The sequence below is a fragment of the Pseudophryne corroboree genome, chromosome 6, assembly GCF_028390025.1.
Source record: "Pseudophryne corroboree isolate aPseCor3 chromosome 6, aPseCor3.hap2, whole genome shotgun sequence".
NCBI lineage: Eukaryota > Metazoa > Chordata > Amphibia > Anura > Myobatrachidae > Pseudophryne > Pseudophryne corroboree.
Window position 1 is genome coordinate 842,163,182 of NC_086449.1, and position 22,131 is coordinate 842,185,312.

General features: G+C 48.1%; 1 protein-coding gene across 2 annotated transcripts in view; it reads right to left on the reverse strand.

Moving 5' to 3' along the window:
- Positions 1-22,131, reverse strand: part of DERA (deoxyribose-phosphate aldolase) — a 339,267-nt gene that overhangs the window by 38,298 nt on the left and 278,838 nt on the right. For both annotated transcript variants that reach the window (XM_063929429.1, XM_063929428.1), the window contains exons 7-8: positions 15,060-15,172; positions 6,946-7,095 (exon numbers count right to left, since the gene is read on the reverse strand). In XM_063929429.1, coding sequence (XP_063785499.1) covers positions 6,946-7,095; positions 15,060-15,172 — 263 coding nt within the window. The remainder of the gene's footprint in view (positions 1-6,945; positions 7,096-15,059; positions 15,173-22,131) is intronic.

Consider the following 22,131-nt stretch of genomic DNA (forward strand, 5'->3'; position numbering starts at 1 on the left):
GTGCGGTTACTATGTTACTATCGTACGTCCCATTGTTATTACATGAGGGTGAGGGGACACTGGGAGTGCGGTTACTATGTTACTATCGTACGTCCCATTGTTATTATATGAGGGTGAGGGGACACTGGGAGTGCGGTTACTACGTTACTATCGTACGTCCCATTGTTATTACATGAGGGTGAGGGGACACTGGGAGTGCGGTTACTATGTTACTATCGTACGTCCCATTGTTATTAGATGAGGGTGAGGGGACACGGGGAATGCAGTTACTACGTTACTATCGTACGTCCCATTGTTATTACATGAGGGTGAGAGGACACTGGGAGTGCGGTTACTACATTACTATCGTACGTCCCACTGTTATTACATGAGGGTGAGGGGACACTGGGAGTGCGGTTACTATCGTACATCCCATTGTTATTACATGAGGGTGAGAGGACACTGGGAGTGCGGCTACCATCGTACGTCCCACTGTAATTACATGAGGGTGAGGGAACACTGGGATTGCGCTTACTACATTACTATCGTACGTCCCATTGTTATTACATGAGGGTGAGAGGACACTGGGAGTGCGGTTACTATCGTACGTCCCACTGTTATTACATGAGGGTGAGAGGACACTGGGAGTGTGGATACTATCGTACGTCCCATTGTTATTACATGAGCGTAAGGGGACACTGGGAGTGCGGTTACTACGTTACTATCGTACGTCCCATTGTTATTGCATGAGGGTGAGAGGACACTGGGAGTGCGGTTACTATGTTACTATCGTACGTCCCATTGTTATTACATGAGGGGACACTGGGAGTGCGGTTACTATCGTACGTCCCATTGTTATTACATGAGGGTGAGGGGACACTGGGAGTGCGGTTACTATCGTACGTCCCACTGTTATTACATGAGGGTGAGAGGACACTGGGAGTGTGGATACTATCGTACGTCCCATTGTTATTACATGAGCGTAAGGGGACACTGGGAGTGCGGTTACTACGTTACTATCGTACGTCCCATTGTTATTGCATGAGGGTGAGAGGACACTGGGAGTGCGGTTACTATGTTACTATCGTACGTCCCATTGTTATTACATGAGGGGACACTGGGAGTGCGGTTACTATCGTACGTCCCATTGTTATTACATGAGGGTGAGGGGACACTGGGAGTGCGGTTACTATCGTACGTCCCATTGTTATTACATGAGGGTGAGAGGATACTGGGAGTGCGGTTACTACGTTACTATCGTACGTCCCATTGTTATTACATGAGGGTGAGGGGACAGTGGGAGTGCGGTTACTACATTACTATCTTACGTCCCATTGTTATTACATGAGAGTGAGAGGACACTGGGAGTGCGGTTACTATCGTACGTCCCATTGTTATTACATGAGGGTGAGAGGACACTGGGAGTGCGGTTACTATCGTACGTCCCACTGTTATTACATGAGGGTGAGGGGACACTGGGAGTGCGGTTACTATCGTATGTCCCACTGTTATTACATGAGGGTGAGAGGACACTGGGAGTGCGGTTACGATCGTACGCCCCATTGTTGTTAAATGAGGGTGAGGGGACATTGGGAAGGCGGTTACTACGTTACTATCGTACGTCCCACTGTTATTACATTGAGGGTGAGGGGACACTGGGAGTGCGGTTACTATCATACGTCCCACTGTTATTACATGAGGGTGAGAGGACACTGGGAGCGCGGTTACTATTGTACGTCCCGTTGTTATTACATGAGGGTGAGGGGACACTGGGAGTGCGGTTACTACGTTACTATCGTACGTCCCATTGTTATTACATGAGGGTGAGGGGACACTGGGAGTGCGGTTACTATGTTATTATCGTACGTCCCATTGTTATTACATGAGGGTGAGGGGACATTTGGAGTGCGGATACTATATTACTATCGTACGTCCCATTGTTATTACATGAGGGTGAGGGGACACTGGGAGTGAGGTTACTATGTTATTATCGTACGTCCCATTGTTATTACATGAGGGTGAGGGGACATTTGGAGTGCGGATACTATATTACTATCGTACGTCCCATTGTTATTACATGAGGGTGAGGGAACACTGGGAGTGCGGTTACTATCGTACGTCCCACTGTTATTACATGAGGGTGAGAGGACACTGGGAGTGCGGTTACGATCGCACGTCCCATTGTTATTATATGAGGGTGAGAGGACACTGGGAGTGGGGTTACTATCGTACGTCCCGTTGTTATTACATGAGGGTGAGGGGACACTGGGAGTGCGGTTACTACGTTACTATCGTACGTCCCGTTGTTATTACATGAGGGTGAGGGGACACTGGGAGTGCGGTTACTATGTTACTATCGTACGTCCCATTGTAATTGCATGAGGGTGAGGGGACACTGGGAGTGCGGTTACTATGTTACCATCGTACGTCCCATTGTTATTACATGAGGGTGAGGGGACACTGGGAGTGCGGTTACTACGTTACTATCGTACGTCCCATTGTTATTACATGAGGGTGAGGGGACACTGGGAGTGCGGTTACTATGTTACTATCGTACGTCCCATTGTTATTACATGAGGGTGAGGGGACACTGGGAGTGCGGTTACTATGTTACTATCGTACGTCTCATTGTTATTACATGAGGGTGAGGGGACACTGGGAGTGCGGTTACTATGTTACTATCGTACGTCCCATTGTTATTACATGAGGGTGAGGGGACACTGGGAGTGCGGTTACTATGTTACTATCGTACGTCCCATTGTTATTACATGAGGGTGAGGGGACACTGGGAGTGCGGTTACTATGTTACTATCGTACGTCCCATTGTTATTACATGAGGGTGAGAGGACACTGGGAGTGCGGTTACTATCGTACGTCCCATTATTATTACATAAGGGTGAGGGGACACTGGGAGTGCGGTTACTATGTTACTATCGTACGTCTTATTATTATTACATGAGGGTGAGGGGACACTGGGAGTGCGGTTACTATCGTATGTCCCATTGTTATTACATGAGGGTGAGGGGACACTGGGAGTGCGGTTACTATCGTACGTCCCATTGTTATTAGATGAGGGGACACTGGGAGTGCGGTTACTATCGTACGTCCCATTATTATTACATAAGGGTGAGGGGACACTGGGAGTGCGGTTACTATGTTACTATCGTACGTCTTATTATTATTACATGAGGGTGAGGGGACACTGGGAGTGCGGTTACTATGTTACTATCGCACGTCTTATTATTATTACATGAGGGTGAGGGGACACTGGGAGTGCGGTTACTATGTTATTATCGTACATCTCATTGTTATTACATGAGGGTGAGGGGACATTGGGAGTGCGGTTACTATCGTACGTCCCATTATTATTACATAAGGGTGAGGGGACACTGGGAGTGCGGTTACTATGTTACTATCGTACGTCTTATTATTATTACATGAGGGTGAGGGGACACTGGGAGTGCGGTTACTATCGTACGTCCCATTATTATTACATGAGGGTGAGGGGACACTGGGAGTGCGGTTACTATGTTATTATCGTACGTCTTATTATTATTACATGAGGGTGAGGGGACATTGGGAGTGCGGTTACTATGTTATTATCGTACGTCTTATTATTATTACATGAGGGTGAGGGGACATTGGGAGTGCGGTTACTATCGTACGTCCCATTGTTATTAGATGAGGAGACACTGGGAGTGCGGTTACTATCGTACGTCCCATTATTATTACATGAGTGTGAGGGGACACTGGGAGTGCGGTTACTATGTTATTATCGTACGTCTTATTATTATTACATGAGGGTGAGGGGACATTGGGAGTGCGGTTACTATGTTATTATCGTACGTCTTATTATTATTACATGAGGGTGAGGGGACACTGGGAGTGCGGTTACTATGTTACTCTCGTACGTCTTATTATTATTACATGAGGGTGAGGGGACATTGGGAGTGCGGTTACTATGTTATTATCGTACGTCTTATTATTATTACATGAGGGTGAGGGGACACTGGGAGTGCGGTTACTATGTTACTATCGTACGTCTTATTATTATTACATGAGGGTGAGGGGACACTGGGAGTGCGGTTACTATGTTACTATCGTACGTCCCATTGTTATTACATGAGGGTGAGGGGACATTGGGAGTGCGGTTACTATGTTATTATCGTACGTCTCATTGTTATTACATGAGGGTGAGGGGACATTGGGAGTGCGGTTACTATGTTATTATCGTACGTCTTATTATTATTACATGAGGGTGAGGGGACACTGGGAGTGCGGTTACTATGTTACTATCGTACGTCTTATTATTATTACATGAGGGTGAGAGGACACTGGGAGTGCGGTTACTATGTTACTATCGTACGTCTCATTGTTATTACATGAGGGTGAGGGGACACTGGGAGTGCGGTGACTATGTTATTATCGTACGTCTCATTGTTATTACATGAGGGTGAGGGGACATTGGGAGTGCGGTTACTATGTTATTATCGTACGTCTTATTATTATTACATGAGGGTGAGGGGACATTGGGAGTGCGGTTACTATCGTACGTCCCATTGTTATTAGATGAGGAGACACTGGGAGTGCGGTTACTATCGTACGTCCCATTATTATTACATGAGGGTGAGGGGACACTGGGAGTGCAGTTACTATGTTATTATCGTACGTCTTATTATTATTACATGAGGGTGAGGGGACACTGGGAGTGCGGTCACTACGTTACTATCGTACGTCTCATTGTTATTACATGAGGGTGAGGGGACACTGGGAGTGCGGTTACTATGTTATTATCGTACGTCCCATTGTTATTACATGAGGGTGAGGGGACATTGGGGGTGCAGTTACTATGTTATTATCGTACGTCTTATTATTACATGAGGGTGAGGGGACACTGGGAGTGCGGTCACTACGTTACTATCGTACGTCTCATTGTTATTACATGAGGGTGAGGGGACACTGGGAGTGCGGTTACTATGTTATTATCGTACGTCTCATTGTTATTACATGAGGGTGAGGGGACATTGGGAGTGCGGTTACTATCGTACGTCCCATTATTATTACATGAGGGTGAGAGGACACTGGGAGTGCGGTTACTATGTTATTATCGTACGTCTCATTGTTATTACATGAGGGTGAGGGGACATTGGGAGTGCGGTTACTATCGTACGTCTCATTGTTATTACATGAGGGTGAGGGGACACTGGGAGTGCGGTTACTATGTTATTATCGTACGTCTCATTGTTATTACATGAGGGTGAGGGGACATTGGGAGTGCGGTTACTATGTTATTATCGTACGTCTTATTATTATTACATGAGGGTGAGGGGACATTGGGAGTGCGGTTACTATGTTATTATCGTACGTCTTATTATTATTACATGAGGGTGAGGGGACACTGGGAGTGCGGTTACTATGTTACTATCGTACGTCTTATTATTATTACATGAGGGTGAGGGGACACTGGGAGTGCGGTTACTATGTTACTATCGTACGTCCCATTGTTATTACATGAGGGTGAGGGGACATTGGGAGTGCGGTTACTATCGTACGTCCCATTGTTATTAGATGAGGAGACACTGGGAGTGCGGTTACTATCGTACGTCCCATTATTATTACATGAGGGTGAGGGGACACTGGTAGTGCAGTTACTATGTTATTATCGTACGTCTTATTATTATTACATGAGGGTGAGGGGACACTGGGAGTGCGGTCACTACGTTACTATCGTACGTCTCATTGTTATTACATGAGGGTGAGGGGACACTGGGAGTGCGGTTACTATGTTATTATCGTACGTCCCATTGTTATTACATGAGGGTGAGGGGACATTGGGGGTGCAGTTACTATGTTATTATCGTACGTCTTATTATTATTACATGAGGGTGAGGGGACACTGGGAGTGCGGTCACTACGTTACTATCGTACGTCTCATTGTTATTACATGAGGGTGAGGGGACACTGGGAGTGCGGTTACTATGTTATTATCGTACGTCTCATTGTTATTACATGAGGGTGAGGGGACATTGGGAGTGCGGTTAATATCGTACGTCTCATTATTATTACATGAGGGTGAGGGGACATTGGGAGTGCGGTTACTATGTTATTATCGTACGTCTTATTATTATTACATGAGGGTGAGGGGACATTGGGAGTGCGGTTAATATCGTACATCGGAAGAAATGGATCGCTGTTGAGACAGAAATTGCAGTTTCCTCAATCCTAATCGCACGTGAAGAGCCGCCCAGAAAGGTAAGAGACGTCCACTGATACAATCGCAAAATTGTGTATGCATTACGATGGATACGCGGAAATGGTGCACCATCGGCAGTTGCGGATGACCCATGGCTACGCAGAATAATGAGAATGCAGTCACACTGGTGCCATGTTTTTAGTGGCAATCCATTGCAACTGATGTCAGATACTCGTCCTGAAAATGACCATGATCCACCTGTGTTTTCTGGACCACTACCCACAAACACCATGTTAACGCCCATAAACGGTCACTTCCTGTCAATCAAATTGCGATTGCAATTTGGCTTCTACGCATGGGCAATGCATTTACAGCAGATGCGCAGTCCACCGATAATCGACGTAAGCTGAATGAAACCAAAATGCGTATTTCTCATTCCCACTGGAAGTACAGCTGTCTGGGTTCTATGTACGGTCACCCTGGGAACACCCCTATAAATGACACTCACCCTGACTGTCCCCCAGCTCCCCCATCACAACAGGCTACAGCGGCCACCATGCCTCTCACACAAGGAGGAACGTTTATTCTCCGGCCAGTCCAGGTTTCAGGTGTATAGTCTTCATTCTATATATGAGGCAATGGGTGTCCCGGACCCGCAGACCACGGGCCAGTGCGTCACTTCCTAATTCCGTCTGACACCCATCTATATAAGGTAACACTGTCACTGTATATATATATGTGCATCGTGCAGACACAGGAGGTGATGGACTCACCTGTCTCTCAATGTCCCCTAGCAGGGTACTGGCTCCAATGCGGAAGAGTTCCGGGGTCAGCCACTCGTCACCCAGCTCCTCCTTCATCAGCGACAGCCACACAAGAGCTTCCTTAGCGCTGCGAATCCCGCCAGCCGGTTTAAATCCAACCTGAGGCCAGAACATGAAATGATTTATTACAAGTATAATGCAGAGAAATCCCCAATAATCTCCACCAATCAGAGACTGCGCATCTCAGCGTTACCCTGTTATTTATACTTAGGGGGCGATGTATAACATCTTGGAGAGATAAAGTGGAGGGAGTAAAAGTACCAGCCACGCAGCTCGGTCGTGATCGGGTCCTCGTATCTTGTGAGCAGTTTCATTTGTCAGGCCGACCTTCCGATCCCATAGAAGCCCGTACACACCAGTGACATGCAGTGAGGAGATAGAGACTTTCCTGTCATACTAACGTATACGCCAGAGCTATAACTGTATACAGTATATGAAAAATACAAAGTATATGAGAAATATCTTCTTTGTATTAATCTAATCATTTTTATAGTTAAAACTCTGAAGTAAACACCCCCCACCCCAACCCCCCACCTTCTCTGCTTATCTCTAATCAATAATCACCAAATTTACAGCAGTATATACCGCTGCGCCTGTGTATAACGCCCACATGTATATACCGCTGCGCCTGTGTATAACGCCCACATGTATATACTGCCGCACCTGTGTATAACGCCCACATGTATATACCGCTGCACCTGTGTATAATGCCCACATGTATATACCGCTGCGCCTGTGTATAACGCCCACATGTATATACCGCTGCGCCTGTGTATAACGCCCACATGTATATACTGCCGCACCTGTGTATAACGCCCACATGTATATACCGCTGCACCTGTGTATAATGCCCACATGTATATACCACTGCACCTGTGTATAGTGCCCACATGTATATACCACTGCATATTCCGTGTCATAAGTAATTACCTATCCATTTCCGTGATTAAAAGTAGTTTGGGAGGCACTGATAGCAGTGCCTCCCGTTTATAATAGAGACAGGTTAAAGCGGGGGGGCGGGGCACAGTGCTGGGCAGAAAAAGCCCATTGAAACCAGACGGAAAAGCAGCACTTCTGCAAGTGCCTCGTTGACAGGGGAAACCCGCCCCTGTCAGCGAGGCAGATGTAATTGGACAGCGGATCCAGTGCTGGATCCGCTCGTCCAATCACGCGGCGTGGTGAAGCGGAGGCGGCTCCCGGGACCAGCTACTGTAGAGCTGTCACTACAGCAGCGGCAGCCCCGAAGCCAGTGGGACCCGGCGGTTGGGTTGCTGCTACTTCAACGGGAGTGCATCCTCGCACAGGGGAGAGCTGGCGGCTGTGCGCGCTTCCCTCCCGGTCCTCGCTGAGTCGCTGTCCTGTACGGGGTGTGTTACGGCGGAAGAGCCATGCCTGCTCTCAGTGATGACATTCCCTTCCGCCTCAACTGGCCCGGGCCGGACTTCTTGCTGGTCAGTCATTCAATCTATATATTCTATCTGCCGTTATGTGTAAAAAGTGGACGCTGTCTGCCGTTATGTGTAAAAAGGGGGACGCTGTCTGCCGTAATGTGTAAAAAGGGGATGCTGCCTGCCGCTATGTGTAACAAGGGCACGCTGTCTGCTGTTATGTGTAAAAAGGGGACGCTGTCTGCCGTAATGTGTAAAAAGGGGGACGCTGTCTGCCGTAATGTGTAAAAAGGGGACGCTGTCTGCCGTAATGTGTAAAAAGGGGGACGCTGTCTGCCGTTATGTGTAAAAAGTGGACGCTGTCTGCCGTTATGTGTAAAAAGTGGACGCTGTCTGCCGTTATGTGTAAAAAGTGGACGCTGTCTGCCGTTATGTGTAAAAAGTGGACGCGGTCTGCCGTTATGTGTAAAAAGTGGACGCTGTCTGCCGTTATGTGTAAAAAGGGGACGCGGTCTGCCGTTATGTGTAAAAAGGGGACGCGGTCTGCCGTTATGTGTAAAAAGGGGACGCTGTCTGCCGTACTGTGTAAAAAGGGGACGCTGTCTGCCGTACTGTGTAAAAAGGGGACGCTGTCTGCCGTTATGTGTAAAAAGTGGACGCTGTCTGCCGTTATGTGTAAAAAGGGGACGCTGTCTGCCGTTATGTGTAAAAAGTGGACGCTGTCTGCCGTTATGTGTAAAAAGTGGACGTTGTCTGCCGTTATGTGTAAAAAGGGGACGCTGTCTGCCGTACTGTGTAAAAAGGGGACGTTGTCTGCCGTTATGTGTAAAAAGGGCTCGCTGTCTGCCGTCTACCGTTATGTGTAAAAAGGGGACGCTGTCTACTATGTGTAAAAAGGGGACGCTGTCTGCCGTAATGTGTAAAAAGGGGGACGCTGTCTGCCGTACTGTGTAAAAAGGGGACGCTGTCTGCCGTACTGTGTAAAAAGGGGACGCTGTCTGCCGTACTGTATAAAAAGAGGAATCTGTCCGCCGTAAGGTGTAAAAGGGGCTCTACCTGGTGAAGTGGTGCTACTGTGCGGCGCAATTTGAATAATGGAGACTACTGTGCACCGTTATATGAATTGGTATTATTTTGTGGCCACAGCCCTTCCCCACGAAGCCACGCCCCTATATTTTTTGCGCGCGCCTGCGGCGCGCACTGCCCCTGTTTTACATGGAGGTGGTGGAGCTCCGATGCCGTTTCTTGCACACAGCGCTGAAATGTGTAGTTACGGCACTGTTGCTAGGTATCCATTTCTCTGGCCCTGAGCAGGTCCCCCTCACCAGATCCTCTCCAGGGGTGACATTTTGTCGCACCTGGGCCCACCGCTTGCTAGCTCCGCCACTGGCTGGCGTGATTATTTAGGTGTCAGTGATGCACCGGAGGTGCTGATGGGGTTACTATATATCTTACTGCCTCCCCAGCCAATGGCCTCACCGCACGTCACTGGTGTATAATGCCCACATGTATATACCACTGCACCTGTGTATAATGCCCACATGTATATACCGCTGCACCTGTATATAATACCCACATGTATATACCGCTGCACCTGTGTATAATGGCCACATGTATATACCGCTGCACCTGTGTATAATGCCCACATGTATATACTGCTGCGCCTCTGTAGAATACCCACATGTATATACCGCTGCACCTGTGTATAATGCCCGCATGTATATACCGCTGCACCTGTGTATAATGCTCACATGTATATACTGCTGCACCTGTATATAATACCCACATGTATATACCGCTGCACCCGTGTATAATGCCCACATGTATATACCGCTGCACCTGTGTATAATGCTCACATGTATATACCGCTGCACCTGTGTATAATACCCACATGTATATACCGCTGCACCTGTGTATAATGCCCACATGTATATACTGCTGCACCTGTGTATAATGCCCACATGTATATACTGCTGCACCTGTGTATAATGCCCAGATGTATATACCGCTGCACCTGTGTACAATGCCCACATGTATATACCGCTGCACCTGTATATAATACCCACATGTATATACCGCTGCACCTGTGTATAATGCCCACAGGAACACCCTTGGGCTCATATTTGTGTGTAAATCTGGCTCTGGTACTGGCCGGTGCCTCCTGAGTCATTTACCTCACTGCACGTCCCTGGTACACACATCATTCATGTCGGTATTGTAGTGTACAGTGTCAGCAGCAGGGCGAGTTGGGGGTGGTAATCTGATCAGCAGGGATTGTACGGGTGTGATACATAGATGTAAGTCTGGAGGTCATACAGACGGGGGGTCATTCTGAGTTGATCGTAGCTGTGATAAATTTAGCACATCTCTGATCAGGCACTCAGACATGCGGGGGGACGCCCAGCACAGGGCTAGTCTGCCCCCCATTTCCGTGCCGTACCCCGTATCACACAGCAGCGATGCCATTGTACCTGAAGAGTAGCTCCCAACCAGCGCAGCTTTAGCGTGCTGGCTGGGAGCTACTCATCGCTCCCTGGCCCGCAGTGGCTGCGTGTGACGTCACGCAGCAGCTGCAAGCCACTCCCCGCACGGTCCGGCCACACCTGAATTGGCCTAACCACGCCCACGAAACATGTAAACTATCACATGTACACACACATTACAGAGAGAGTATCAGTCACATCAGCCTCTGCCCCAGTGAGCTTACACTCTATATTCCTTATCACATGTACACACACATTACAGAGAGTATCAGTCACATCAGTCCCTGCCCCAGTGAGCTTACATTCTATATTCCCTATCACATGTACACACACACATTACAGAGAGTGTATCAGTCACATCAGCCTCTGCCCCAGTGAGCTTACACTCTATATTCCCTATCACATGTACACACACATTACAGAGAGAGTATCAGTCACATCAGCCCCCGCCCCAGTGAGCTTACACTCTATATTCCCTATCACATGTACACACACATTACAGAGAGAGTATCAGTCACATCAGCCTTTGCCCCAGTGAGCTTACACTCTATATTCCCTATCACATGTACACACACATTACAGAGAGTATCAGTCACATCAGCCCCTGCCCCAGTGAGCTTACACTCTATATTCCCTATCACATGTACACACACATTACAGAGAGAGTATCAGTCACATCAGCCCTTGCCCCAGTGAGCTTACACTCTATATTCCCTATCACATGTGCAGACACATTACAGAGAGTGTATCAGTCACATCAGCCTCTGCCCCAGTGATCTTACACTCTATATTCCCTATCACATGTACACACACATTACAGAGAGTGTATCAGTCACATCAGCCCCTGCCCCAGTGAGCTTACACTCTATATTCCCTATCACATGTACACACACATTACAGAGAGTGTATCAGTCACATCAGCCTCTGCCCCAGTGAGCTTACACTCTATATTCCCTATCACATGTACACACATTACAGAGAGTATCAGTCACATCAGCCCTTGCCCCAGTGAGCTTACACTCTATATTCCCTATCACATGTACACACACATTACAGAGAGTGTATCAGTCACATCAGCCTCTGCCCCAGTGAGCTTACACTCTATATTCCCTATCACATGTACACACACATTACAGAGAGTGTATCAGTCACATCAGCCCCTGCCCCAGTGAGCTTACACTCTATATTCCCTATCACATGTACACACACATTACAGAGAGTGTATCAGTCACATCAGCCTCTGCCCCAGTGAGCTTACACTCTATATTCCCTATCACATGTACACACATTACAGAGAGAGTATCAGTCACATCAGCCTCTGCCCCAGTGAGCTTACACTCTATATTCCCTATCACATGTACACACACATTACAGAGAGTGTATCAGTCACATCAGCCTCTGCCCCAGTGAGCTTACACTCTATATTCCCTATCACATGTACACACACATTACAGAGAGAGTATCAGTCACATCAGCCTCTGCCCCAGTGAGCTTACACTCTATATTCCCTATCACATGTACACACACATTACAGAGAGAGTATCAGTCACATCAGCCTCTGCCCCAGTGAGCTTACACTCTATATTCCCTATCACATGTACACACACATTACAGAGAGAGTATCAGTCACATCAGCCTCTGCCCCAGTGAGCTTACACTCTATATTCCCTATCACATGTACACACACATTACAGAGAGTGTATCAGTCACATCAGCCTCTGCCCCAGTGAGCTTACACTCTATATTCCCTATCACATGTACACACACATTACAGAGAGAGTATCAGTCACATCAGCCTCTGCCCCAGTGAGCTTACACTCTATATTCCCTATCACATGTACACACACATTACAGAGAGAGTATCAGTCACATCAGCCCCTGCCCCAGTGAGCTTACACTCTATATTCCCTATCACATGTACACACACATTACAGAGAGTATCAGTCACATCAAGCCCTGCCCCAGTGAGCTTACACTCTATATTCCCTGTCACATGTACACACACATTACAGAGAGTATCAGTCACATCAGCCCCTGCCCCAGTGAGCTTACACTCTATATTCCCTATCACATGTACACCACACACATTACAGAGAGTGTATCAGTCACATCAGCCTCTGCCCCAGTGAGCTTACACTCTATATTCCTTATCACATGTACACACACATTACAGAGAGTATCAGTCACATCAGCCCCTGCCCCAGTGAGCTTACACTCTATATTCCCTATCACATGTACACACACATTACAGAGAGTATCAGTCACATCAGCCTCTGCCCCAGTGAGCTTACACTCTATATTCCTTATCACATGTACACACACATTACAGAGAGTATCAGTCACATCAGCCCCTGCCCCAGTGAGCTTACACTCTATATTCCTTATCACATGTACACACACATTACAGAGAGTATCAGTCACATCAGCCCCTGCCCCAGTGAGCTTACATTCTATATTCCCTATCACATGTACACACACACATTACAGAGAGTGTATCAGTCACATCAGCCTCTGCCCCAGTGAGCTTACACTCTATATTCCCTATCACATGTACACACACATTACAGAGAGAGTATCAGTCACATCAGCCCCCGCCCCAGTGAGCTTACACTCTATATTCCCTATCACATGTACACACACATTACAGAGAGTGTATCAGTCACATCAGCCTCTGCCCCAGTGAGCTTACACTCTATATTCCCTATCACATGTACACACACACACATTACAGAGAGAGTATCAGTCACATCAGCCCCTGCCCCAGTGAGCTTACACTCTATATTCCCTATCACATGTACACACACACGTTACAGAGAGTATCAGTCACATCAGCCTCTGCCCCAGTGAGCTTACACTCTATATTCCCTATCACATGTACACACACATTACAGAGAGTGTATCAGTCACATCAGCCTCTGCCCCAGTGAGCTTACACTCTATATTCCCTATCACATGTACACACACATTACACAGAGAGTATCAGTCACATCAGCCTCTGCCCCAGTGAGCTTACACTCTATATTCCCTATCACATGTACACACACATTACAGAGAGAGTATCAGTCACATCAGTCCCTGCCCCAGTGAGCTTACACTCTATATTCCCTATCACATGTACACACATTACAGAGAGTATCAGTCACTTCAGCCTCTGCGCCAGTGAGCTTACACTCTATATTCCCTATCACATGTACACACACATTACAGAGAGAGTATCAGTCACATCAGCCTCTGCCCCAGTGAGCTTACACTCTATATTCCCTATCACATGTACACACACATTACAGAGAGAGTATCAGTCACATCAGCCTCTGCCCCAGTGAGCTTACACTCTATATTCCCTATCACATGTACACACACATTACAGAGAGTGTATCCGTCACATCAGCCTCTGCCCCAGTGAGCTTACACTCTATATTCCCTATCACATGTACACACACATTACAGAGAGTATCAGTCACTTCAGCCTCTGCGCCAGTGAGCTTACACTCTATATTCCCTATCACATGTACACACACATTACAGAGAGAGTATCAGTCACATCAGCCTCTGCCCCAGTGAGCTTACACTCTATATTCCCTATCACATGTACACACATTACAGAGAGAGTATCAGTCACATCAGCCCCTGCCCCAGTGAGCTTACACTCTATATTCCCTATCACATGTACACACACATTACAGAGAGAGTATCAGTCACATCAGTCACTGCCCCAGTGAGCTTACACTCTATATTCCCTATCACATGTACACACATTACAGAGAGTATCAGTCACATCAGCCTCTGCGCCAGTGAGCTTACACTCTATATTCCCTATCACATGTACACACATTACAGAGAGTGTATCAGTCACATCAGCCCCTGCCCCAGTGAGCTTACACTCTATATTCCCTATCACATGTATACACACACACACAGTAACCTATCAGTATATATTTAAAGTGTGGGAGGAAACCAACGTAAGCTCAGGGAAATATAAAAACTCCACACAGTTAGGGCCATGATGGGAACTGAACCCAAGACCTGCTATGAGGCAGCAATGCTGACCACTACGCCATCTGGGCTAGGTCAGCTGGGTGCACCTCCTCAGTGAGCACGTTGTGTTAGATGCGCCTGTCAGCATGTGCTGGTCCCTACAGACAGCGTCCAGCGTCACACACAGTAACAGCGGTGAATATAGTATCAGCGTTACCTTGACGCCGGTCTTCCAGTAATACGCCCGGATTGCCCGCACCATCACCAGGGCTACAGGGTACGTGGCATTGACAGATTCCTTCCCTGTGGATGTCTTGATGAAATCAGAACCTGCAACAAATTGAAGATATGAATGACATGTATTTCATCAGGTCTCACGAGCATTGATAGGACTGAGGCACATGAGGTACCTGTGAGGCCGATTATACCTCATAGCACCCTGTCTGGTCTCACTAGTGCTGAGGCACCGGGAGCCACGTGAGGCGCTGGTGGCTCCTTCCCACCTATATAGCAACATACCATGGTATAAGTCTCTAGTGCGACACTATCACATGAATACCACAGCTCACTGTAAGGGCACACTGAAGAAGGAGAGCGGGGTCAGAGGTGGTGACCCCATTAATAAAGACCATGGAAGGGTAACACTAAAGAAATAAAACCTAAAGGAAAACACATTAACATTACACCGTATCCACCTTGACAAAGCTGCTGAAGCAGTGAAACGCGTTGGTGGCACGTCTGGGGCACGGTGGAGTCTGAGATCAGCCTAGAAGTCCACTATGGGAGCACATTTACCTCACCGTGACGCTGACTGGACCTTGCTGTGGTCCATATTACACCAGGACATCAGTGCCAGCAGCCCAGGTGACCCCTAATGACCTCTTACACACATAACCGCTACCTTATCGGAGGATTACCTTTATAATGGTGACCTGGTAATTAGTATTCTCAGCGCATATCTCCCTAGGACTGCGGCACCAGGATAATGCTCACATATAAGACTAATAGCAGTACTGTATATGCAGATCGTTACATTGTCTGTTGCATTCCTTTATTTCCATTAAATTAACAAAGATTCTGATAAGATTTTTTCTTGAATGTGTAAATAAATATTTGAATTGTTTTATACCTGACCCAGCTTATAACGCCGACTCATTATCTATATAGCCGTATCTCCCTATGCATTATACCTATCTCCATCCAACTCATACACATGTATATAATGATCCCACAGAGGACAGCAAACTCACTACTGTACTCAATGTACTGGAAACGGTATCCACAGAGGACAGCGGGGCCGGCAAACTCACTACTGTACTCAATGTACGGGAAACGGTATCCACAGAGGACAGCGGAGTCGGCAAACTCACTACTGTACTCAATGTACTGGAAACGGTATCCACAGAGGACAGCGGGGCCGGCAAACTCACTACTGTACTCAATGTACGGGAAACGGTATCCACAGAGGACAGCGGGGCCGGCAAACTCACTACTGTACTCAATGTACGGGAAACGGTATCCACAGAGGACAGCGGAGCCGGCAAACTCACTACTGTACTCAATGTACGGGAAACGGTATCCACAGAGGACAGCGGGGCCGGCAAACTCACTACTGTACTCAATGTACGGGAAACGGTATCCACAGAGGACAGCGGGGCCGGCAAACTCACTACTGTACTCGATGTACTGGAAACGGTATCCACAGAGGACAGCGGGGCCGGCAAACTCACTACAGTACTCAATGTACTGGAAACGGTATCCACAGAGGACAACGGGGCCTGCAAACTCACTACTGTACTTAATGTACGGGAAATGGTATCCACAGAGGACAGCGGGGCCGGCAAACTCACTACAGTACTCAATGTACGGGAAACGGTATCCACAGAGGACAGCGGGGGACAGCAAACTCACTACTGTACTCAATGTACGGGAAACGGTATCCAAAGAGGACAATGGGGCCTGCAAACTCACTACTGTACTCAATGTACGGGAAACGGTATCCACAGAGGACAGCGTGGCCGGCAAACTCACTACTGTACTCGATGTATGGGAAACGGTATCCAAAGAGGACAACGGGGCCTGCAAACTCATCAATGTACGGAAAACGGTATCCACAGAGGACAGTGGGCCGGCAAACTCACTACTGTACTCAATGTACGGGAAACGGTATCCACAGAGGACAGCGTGGCCGGCAAACTCACTACTGTACTCGATGTATGGGAAACGGTATCCAAAGAGGACAACGGGGCCTGCAAACTCATCAATGTACGGGAAACGGTATCCACAGAGGACAGCGGGCCGGCAAACTCACTACTGTACTCGATGTACGGGAAACGGTATCCAAAGAGGACAACGGGGCCTGCAAACTCACTACTGTACTCAATGTACGGGAAACGGTATCCACAGAGGACAGCGGGGCCGGCAAAGTCACTACTGTACTCAATGTCCGGGAAACGGTATCCACAGAGGCCGGCAAACTCACTACTGTACTCAATGTACGGGAAACGGTATCCACAGAGGACGGCAAACTCACTACTGTACTCAATGTACGGGAAACGGTATCCACAGAGGACGGCAAACTCACTACTGTACAGGAAACAGTATCCACAGAGGACAGCGGAGCCGGCAAACTCACTACTGTACTCAATGCACTGGAAACGGTATCCACAGAGGACAGCGGAGCCGGAAAACTCACTACTGTACTCAATGTACTGGAAACGGTATCCACAGAGGACAACGGGGCCTGCAAACTCACTACTGTACTCAATGTACGGGAAACGGTATCCACAGAGGACAGCGGGGCCGGCAAACTCACTACAGTACTCAATGTATGGGAAACGGTATCCACAGAGGCCGGCAAACTCACTACAGTACTCAATGTACTGGAAACGGTATCCACAGAGGACAACGGGGCCTGCAAACTCACTACTGTACTCAATGTACGGGAAACGGTATCCACAGAGGCCGGCAAACTCACTACTGTATCAATGTACGGGAAACGGTATCCACAGAGGCCGGCAAACTCACTACTGTACTCAATGTACGGGAAACGGTATCCACAGAGGACGGCAAACTCACTACTGTACTCAATGTACGGGAAACGGTATCCACAGAGGACGGCAAACTCACTACTGTACTCAATGTACTGGAAACGGTATCCACAGAGGACAGCGGGGCCGGCAAACTCACTACTGTACTCAATGTACTGAAAGCGATATCCACAGAGGACAGCGGAGCCGGCAAACTCACTACTGTACTCAATGTACGGGAAACGGTATCCACAGAGGACAGCGGGGCCGGCAAACTCACTACAGTACTCAATGTACGGGAAACGGAATCCACAGAGGACAGCGGGGCCGGCAAACTCACTACTGTACTCGATGTACGGGAAACGGTATCCAAAGAGGACAACGGGGCCTGCAAACTCACTACTGTACTCAATGTACGGGAAACGGTATCCACAGAGGACAGCGGGGCTGGCAAACTCACTACTGTACTCAATGTACGGGAAACGGTATCCACAGAGGACAGTGGGGGACAGCAAACTCACTACTGTACTCAATGTACGGGAAACGGTATCCACAGAGGCCGGCAAACTTACTACTGTACTCAATGTACGGGAAACGGTATCCACAGAGGATGGCAAACTCACTACTGTACTCAATGTACGGGAAACTGTATCCACAGAGGACAGCGGGCCGGCAAACTCACTACTGTACTCAATGTATGGGAAACGGTATCCACAGAGGACAGCGGGGCCGGCAAACTCACTACTGTACTCAATGTACTGGAAACGGTATCCACAGAGGACAGCGGAGCCGGCAATCTCACTACTGTACTCAATGTACTGGAAACGGTATCCACAGAGGACAGCGGGGCCGGCAAACTCACTACTGTACTCAATGTACGGGAAACGGTATCCACAGAGGACAGCGGGGCCGGCAAACTCACTACTGTACTCAATGTACGGGAAACGGTATCCACAGAGGACAGCGGGGCCGGCAAACTCACTACTGTACTCAATGTACGGGAAACGGTATCCACAGAGGACAGCGGGGGACAGCAAACTCACTACTGTACTCAATGTACGGGAAACGGTATCCAAAGAGGACAATGGGGCCTGCAAACTCACTACTGCACAATGTACGGGAAACGGTATCCACAGAGGACAGCGTGGCCGGCAAACTCACTACTGTACTCGATGTATGGGAAACGGTATCCACAGAGGCCGGCAAACTCACTACTGTACTCAATATACGGGAAACTGTATCCACAGAGGAAGACAAACTCACTACTGTACTCAATGTACGGGAAACTGTATCCACAGAGGACAGCGGAGCCGGCAAACTCACTACTGTACTCAATGGACGGGAAACTGTATCCACAGAGGACAGCGGGGCCAGCAAACTCACTACTGTACTCAATGTACTGGAAACGGTATCCACAGAGGACAGCGGGGCCGGCAAACTCACTACTGTACTCAATGTACAGGAAACGGTATCCACAGAGGACAGCGGAGCCGGCAAACTCACTACTGTACTCAATGTACTGGAAACGGTATCCACAGAGGACAGCGGGGCCGGCAAAGTCACTACTGTACTCAATGTATGGGAAACGGTATCCACAGAGGACAGCGTGGCCGGCAAACTCACTACTGTACTCGATGTATGGGAAACGGTATCCACAGAGGACAGCGTGGCCGGCAAACTCACTACTGTACTCGATGTATGGGAAACGGTATCCACAGAGGCCGGCAAACTCACTACTGTACTCAATATACGGGAAACTGTATCCACAGAGGAAGACAAACTCACTACTGTACTCAATGTACGGGAAACTGTATCCACAGAGGACAGCGGAGCCGGCAAACTCACTACTGTACTCGATGTATGGGAAACGGTATCCACAGAGGCCGGCAAACTCACTACTGTACTCAATATACGGGAAACTGTATCCACAGAGGAAGACAAACTCACTACTGTACTCAATGTACGGGAAACTGTATCCACAGAGGACAGCGGAGCCGGCAAACTCACTACTGTACTCAATGGACGGGAAACTGTATCCACAGAGGACAGCGGGGCCAGCAAACTCACTACTGTACTCAATGTACTGGAAACGGTATCCACAGAGGACAGCGGGGCCGGCAAACTCACTACTGTACTCAATGTACAGGAAACGGTATCCACAGAGGACAGCGGAGCCGGCAAACTCACTACTGTACTCAATGTACTGGAAACGGTATCCACAGAGGACAGCGGGGCCGGCAAAGTCACTACTGTACTCAATGTATGGGAAACGGTATCCACAGAGGACAGCAGGGCCGGCAAACTCACTACTGTACTCAATGTACCGGAAACGGTATCCACAGAGGACAGCAAACTCACTACTGTACTCAATGTACGGGAAACTGTATCCACAGAGGACGGCAAACTCACTACTGTACTCAATGGGGGAAATTTACTAAGCTCCCGATTTTGACCGAGATGCCGTTTTTTCATCAAAGTGTCATCTCGGTAATTTACTAAACACTAATCACGGCAGAGATGAGGGCATTCGTAATTTTTTGCAAGTCCAAGTAAAAAATTACGAATGAATACACCATCGGTCAAAACGCGGCTGTTTAAGTATGAATCTCGGTCATTTACTAAGAAGTGCAAAGCAAAAAAAAAACAAACACTGCCGTGAAAAATTACAACTCGTAAAAAAGTGCTAAAAAAAAACAGACCTTTTTTTTTTATTCGTGATTGGATAGGCATGCACGGATCCATGAGATCCGTGCATGTATATCAGTGGGAAGGGGTGGGAAAGTGCTTATTTTTTCAAAAAAAATTGCGTGGGGTCCCCCCTCCTAAGCATAACCAGCCTCGGGCTCTTTGAGCCGATCCTGGTTGCCGAAATATGGGAAAAAAAATGACAGGGGTTCCCCCATATTTAAGCAACCAGCATCGGGCTCTGCGCCTGGTCCTGGTCCCAAAAATACGGGGGACAAAAAGAGTAGGGGTCCCCCGTATTTTTAAAACCAGCACCGGGCTCCACTAGCTGGACAGATAATGCCACAGCCGGGGGTCACTTTTATATAGTGCCCTGCGGCCGTGGCATCAAAAATCCAACTAGTCACTCCTGGCCGGGGTACCCTGGGGGAGTGGGGACCCCTTCAATCAAGGGGTCCCCCCCCCCCAGCCACCCAAGGGCCAGGGGTGAAGCCCGAGGCTGTCCCCCCCCATCCAATGGGCTGCGGATGGGGAGGCTGATAGCCTTTGTTGTAAAAGAAAAGATATTGTTTTTAGTAGCAGTACTACAAGGCCCAGCAAGCCTCCCCCGCATGCTGGTACTTGGAGAACCACAAGTACCAGCATGCGACGGAAAAACGGGCCTGCTGGTACCTGTAGTACTACTACTAAAAAAATACCCAAAAAAAGACAAGACACACACACCGTGAAAGTATAATTTTATTACATACATACACACATACATACATACATACATACTTACCTTAAGTTCCCACGCAGGTCGGTCCTCTTCTCCAGTAGAATCCAAGGGGTACCTGTTGAAGAAATTATACTCACGAGATCCAGGGGTCCAGGCTCCTCGGGAAATCCAGGGGTAATCCACGTACTTGAAAAAAATAACAAAACGGTGTCCCGACCACGAACTGAAAGGGGACCCATGTTTGCACATGGGTCACCTTTCCACGAATGCCAGAAACCCACTTTGACTTCTAAGTGGGTTTCTTCAGCCAATCAGGGAGCGCCACGTTGTAGCACTCTCCTGATCAGCTGTGTGCTCCTGTCCTCACTGACAGGCAGCACACGGCAGTGTTACAATGTAGCGCCTATGCGCTACATTGTAACCAATGCTGGGAACTTTCTGCTCAGCGGTGACGTCACTTTAGGTCAACCGCAGGGCAGAAAGTTCCCATCATTGGTTACAATGTAGCGCATAGGCGCTACATTGTAACACTGCCGTGTGCTGCCTGTCAGTGAGGACAGGAGCACACAGCTGATCAGGAGAGTGCTACAATGTGGCGCTCCCTGATTGGCTGAAGAAACCCACTTAGACAGAAGTCAAAGTGGGTTTCTGGCATTCGTGGAAAGGTGACCCATGTGCAAACATGGGTCCCCTTTCAGTTCGTGGTCGGGACACCGTTTTGTTATTTTTTTCAAGTACGTGGATTACCCCTGGATTTCCCGAGGAGCCTGGACCCCTGGATCTCGTGAGTATAATTTCTTCAACAGGTACCCCTTGGATTCTACTGGAGAAGAGGACCGACCTGCGTGGGAACTTAA